At 39.8% G+C, this 5,456-nt stretch overlaps 1 protein-coding gene across 1 annotated transcript; it reads left to right on the top strand.

Moving 5' to 3' along the window:
• Positions 1–969: 969 nt before the first annotated feature.
• Positions 970–4,692, top strand: LOC143032454 (tubulin beta-1 chain). The gene is made up of 4 exons (XM_076197265.1): positions 970–1,127; positions 2,883–3,117; positions 3,306–3,550; positions 3,721–4,692. The coding sequence occupies exons 1-4, from the start codon at positions 1,071–1,073 to the stop codon at positions 4,540–4,542; spliced, it is 1,359 nt and encodes a 452-aa protein (XP_076053380.1). The 5' UTR covers positions 970–1,070; the 3' UTR covers positions 4,543–4,692.
• The last annotated feature ends 764 nt before the right edge of the window (positions 4,693–5,456 follow it).

Raw genomic sequence — 5,456 nt, 5'->3', positions numbered from 1 at the left:
AAAAGGTAAATAAGAAATTAGTAGATGTTGCATAAATGCTTACTTGGTCGAAAACTCGTGGTTGAATGGTGCTATCCCAGTAATTACTGTAGAGATATTTGTTCAACAGGCAGGCATCTGTCAACATAAGCTAAGTCATAAACTCAGATTGGTGAGAAGAATCACGACAGAAAACATACTCTATGTATATGTTGCCTATCTGACAACGTAAGATTTAGTAGTACCTATAATTTACCTTTCTTATTATTTCTCCTGAAATTCACAAGTCAGATTTCGTAGCATCACTACTGACATTTGTAGTCTATTACGTAAAAAGTTGTCCACATGCGAAAAGTGAATTATTGTAATAAAGCAAAGACACACCGTCGAGAAGGCATCACACAACCGTGCCGTGTACGAAGACGTCTATGAAGGCGGGAAATGCCAGAACAAATCATATGGAACCTGTCGTTTAAACCACTTTCCAATTTTGGAGATGATCCTCGATCTTGTGTCTTTATTTGGGGAAGGAGGGAAAGTGGCCGTCTAAAGAATATTTTTGCAGATTTCATGTGACCTTACATTTTGTCAAAAATAATAAATTCTTATTGAAAAACTGCCCAGACGGATGAAATATATAACTATAGGTATTGGAAAATATATCAGTCAACAAAAATAGTAAAGGTGTGTAGACACATAGTATGATGTAATTTCATTACTGTGTTAAAAAAAGAAATAAAGTTAAAAAGAAAGATGCTGTGCGACTACGATCTCCAACCCCTACGGGGCCTCCTTCCACGTACTGTTCAAACGCAGCGCTCCACCCCCTTTAGTCAAATTAAAGCTTATAATTACTCAATAGTACGGTATAATTAATTTTTATTATACACTTACACAAAATTCTACTAAAAATCCAAATATATCAATATAGTTTGATGAAACTATTAACAAAATATATTTTCATCGTATGTGAGAACTGCGTATGATACGTTGGGCTCTCGGCTGAATCGTAACGGTCTTGGGGACCTACCCTAGCTGGTAGCTCTCAGACTCGAGCGGGATTGAGACAGGAAAACACATACCTAGTGAAGATGAGAGAAATCGTCCACCTCCAGACTGGCCAGTGCGGCAACCAGATTGGAACCAAGGTAAAGAATATTTTACGATCTTCAATAAGTGGGAAAAAGGCGGAATAGTGTATATATTTTCTTTGGTTTGTGATTGTACCGGCTCGACACCACCCAGTTTGAATTCGTGACTGACGTAATGGCGGGCAATCGTCTTTGTTAGCTTCATATCAGCCGGTGCTCCGAATGGTTTCGGATTTCTTTTACTTTGTGTATTTTTTATAAAGTATTTTTTATATATAATATCGTGATTTGTGATATATCGCCTGTCGCCATATCAGACTTGTGTAATGAAGGCGCGACTGGACGTGGAGGGGTGGGGTTCAAACTGCCGTGTCGGTAAGTCGGACCGGTTACTTAGAGTTGCAATAGAAAGTAGTTTGTAATTTGCTTTAAAAATTGTGAAGTACTTTCTAGAATGTTTAATTTGGACAAGATGGTTGAAATGGGAGCAGGGAGATTGTGCTAGTTTGCCATAGGTAATGTGACAAAATGTCATGTTTCGAACGGGAGTGATGTGCGTCTATCTAATCGAAAACTGGACTTCTAAACTGTGTTGCTCACTAGTGTAGAATAGTCGAAGTGACTGTGAAAACTTACATACTGTCGGGAAATTTAGGCGCCTTAGGGCAGCCGGTGTGTCGAGCTACCTATTACCCGCTCTTGCAACCCCCATACTTGTCGTTCAGGGTTGAAATACCCACACCCGAAAGTAGGTTTGTCAGCGGTTTTGAGAGTGCAGTCTTAGCCGAACTTTATTCTCGTTACTCGTAGCAGATAGGTTCTTTGCAAGTACAATCGAATGTTCAACAGGCTGTACACAAATTGAACCACACGATGTTCCGTGAAACATCTGGATTTTATAATTTGTAATATATTGTATTTTAGATATCTTAAGTTCAGACAAGAATTTTAGTGTATTTTGTATTGTCACTTTAAAGTCTTGACATCAAATGTCGGTTATAAACTAGTACTGTACTGTAATCGGGTGTGGAGTAGGTATATTTGTTAGTATGACAATGGAAAAAGTTGAATTTTGGAGTTTTAAGAAACTGCTCGTTGGAATAACTCCCAATTCTTAAGGAGCCATGCCTGCTTGTATGAGATTTTAGACGTCATCTTGATGTGCATTGTAGGATAGTGTGATGGCCTGCATGTTTCGAAGTGGTGCAAAGGTTTTAAACAAGTTAAGTCTGTGCAACATCGGTTAATAATTGGAAGACTAAGAATGAAAAACATTGGTGATTGACCTTAACATAGTTCACATTAGCTTTGTGACCACTGCCTGACCCACCCAACACAAAAGAACTGTAAATTGTCTTCAGTCTGTCTCGATACCATGTACCAATGTAATTGACTACAGAAGGTAATGCAGTGTTGGATCTAGTGGATAAAAGTGGAAAGTATAGTTTTGCAATTAGGCAAGAATTGCCTGTTAGCATTAATTGTCCACATTTTTTTAGTTCTGCCCTCCAAGCTATATGTGCACTTACTAGCAAAGATGAATTGACTTTTTAGGTAACATGTGCAGAGTTGGTCTAAATTTTAGTTGTCTTTTTGGCCTTCAATGTGTGTAACTGCAAGTAATTGGTTTTTTGAAAGTGCCAATTGACAGTGGTTGTGTACCAACATGCATTGTCTTCATGAACAGTCAAGTGAACATGTACAGAACATTGTGTCTAAAGGGGCTTACTGCCCACTTCCTAGGATAAGTGTCACACATTCATACAGCAGTGATGCCAAACAGAAATGAAAAATTCTTGCTTTCGTTTGCAGTTCTGGGAGATCATCAGTGATGAACATGGCATCCAGCCAACGGGAGAATACACAGCTGGTGTGGAGAAGGAACTCATGGACCTGCAGTTGGAGCGAATTAACGTTTACTACAATGAGGGAAATCAGGGGAAATATGTGCCCCGTGCCATATTGGTAGATCTGGAGCCTGGCACTATGGACAGTGTCAGGGCTGGCCCCCATGGACAGTTGTTCAAACCTGACAGCTTTGTCTTTGGTATGTATTTCAGTTAACTAAATTATACTGATGCTGTGGTATTTTTCAATTTGACAAAGGATATATTTATTGTAAATCTGTTTCCATCCATAGGTCAAAGTGGTGCTGGACTAAATTATACTGATGCTGTGGTATTTTTCAATTTGACATAGGATATATTTATTGTAAATCTTTGTTTCCATCCATAGGTCAAAGTGGTGCTGGTAACAACTGGGCCAAGGGACACTACACTGAAGGTGCTGAATTGGTAGATTCCGTACTTGATGTAGTGAGGAAAGAGGCTGAAAAGTGCGACTGTCTGCAAGGTTTCCAGCTTACACACTCCCTGGGTGGTGGCACTGGATCTGGCATGGGTACACTGTTGGTATCAAAAATCCGTGAGGAATTCCCAGACCGTATCATGAATACCTTCTCCGTTGTTCCTTCTCCAAAGGTACGTAGATCACTTGGATAATTTAATTTGGTGAAAGTATCTTAGATGTTGCAAGTTAGACATTGATTTGCCACATTGAATATATTATGAATAAATGTTAATAGTCCCATATTACCTACCAGAGTTCCAAAAACACGAATTAGACTGATGGTAACCTTGTACTTCCACAGGTGTCCGATACAGTTGTAGAACCCTACAATGCAACCCTCTCTATCCATCAATTAGTCGAAAATACAGACGAAACTTATTGTATCGATAATGAAGCCCTTTACGATATTTGCTTTAGAACTCTTAAGCTTCAGAATCCCACTTACGGCGATTTAAACCATCTCGTATCTCTTACTATGTCTGGTGTTACTACCTGTCTTCGGTTCCCCGGTCAGCTTAATGCTGATCTTAGAAAGCTTGCTGTTAATATGGTCCCCTTCCCTCGTCTTCACTTCTTCATGCCTGGCTTTGCACCTCTTACTGCACGTGGTTCTCAGCAGTATCGTGCACTGACTGTCCCAGAGCTTACTCAGCAAATGTTTGATGCCAAGAACATGATGGCAGCATGCGATCCTCGTCATGGTCGCTATCTCACTGTTGCCGCCATCTTCAGAGGACGCATGTCAATGAAGGAAGTTGATGAACAAATGTACAACATTCAAAACAAGAACTCTTCCTTCTTCGTGGAATGGATCCCCAACAACGTTAAGACTGCTGTCTGTGACATTCCACCTCGTGGCCTTAAGATGGCATCCACCTTCATTGGTAATTCTACTGCCATCCAAGAATTGTTCAAGCGGGTGAGTGAGCAGTTCACTGCCATGTTCCGCAGGAAAGCTTTCTTGCATTGGTATACTGGTGAGGGTATGGACGAAATGGAATTCACAGAAGCAGAATCCAACATGAATGACTTGGTTTCTGAATACCAGCAATATCAGGAAGCATCAGTTGATGATGATCAAGACTTCGACGAGGAGGGTGAGCTCGAACAAGACTACAGCTAAACTGTAGTGTAAAACCAAAGGACTTAAATTATCCTGTGTTCTCTTCATTCCCAGTTGATGCAACTGCTCTGTAATAGACTAGTTTTATTTGCAGAGTGAATAATTCCACTTGTTCTTTTGTCTATTTTTTCAAATTATATTAAGTTTATACATGTTGGTTTTCTTGACCTACACCTAATGTAAGTTTCATGTGCATTGCTGTTAGTGCTAGTTAAGGTGAAGTTTAATGTAAATATTTTTTGAAAGTAGCTTTACTCCCCAAAAGTTGATAATTACAAGTAGGTATTTGAACTAGTCAAGTTGTACTGAGTGGTGCAGTAATGGAAAGTTGTATTGCAATGGCCTATTGTGCAAATCTACTTGATGGTGAACACTAACAATACAAAACTCCAGTTTGAATGTGGTAATGCCATGGTTGTTACCAGAGCATTCAAACTTGCACGCAGTTAAGTTAAATTTTGTTTTGAATCGTTTCAGTTGTGTAGAAGTAGGGTATGTAGACAGGGCGATGCAGCAGTGACTGCTGGTATGAAAATTTCAAAATGTTGGCAGGAATTCCCAGACGGACGAATCTGCTGTGATACGTATAACTTTGTGGGATTCGTACAAGAAGATTCCCATAGTCTGGCTAGTGTTGATAAAAGAACTTAATGTTATATCAGCTGGAAAGATGTCCCGTCAGGTTATCATTGCCGATGGTACCTGCAAGGTACGGAACTGCTGTACCTTTTCCTTGGATGTTAATGGAAGTGCAGTTGAGCAACTGTAACATCGGGGAATGACAATTTTGAAAGGATGGAGAGAAAGTTAAAGGTACAGATGGAATGATTGCAATTGAAAAGTCGGCGGTAAGGGGAAGATGGGCAGACTTTGAGACGTGCAAAATGTGGATAGGGCTGTTCAGTATGTATAAG

This window comes from Oratosquilla oratoria, chromosome 1, assembly GCF_046742065.1.
Source record: "Oratosquilla oratoria isolate Oo_2021 chromosome 1, ASM4674206v1, whole genome shotgun sequence".
Taxonomy (NCBI): domain Eukaryota; kingdom Metazoa; phylum Arthropoda; class Malacostraca; order Stomatopoda; family Squillidae; genus Oratosquilla; species Oratosquilla oratoria.
Note: the sequence above shows the minus strand (reverse complement) of the source record. Positions and strands in the feature narration are given on the sequence as shown.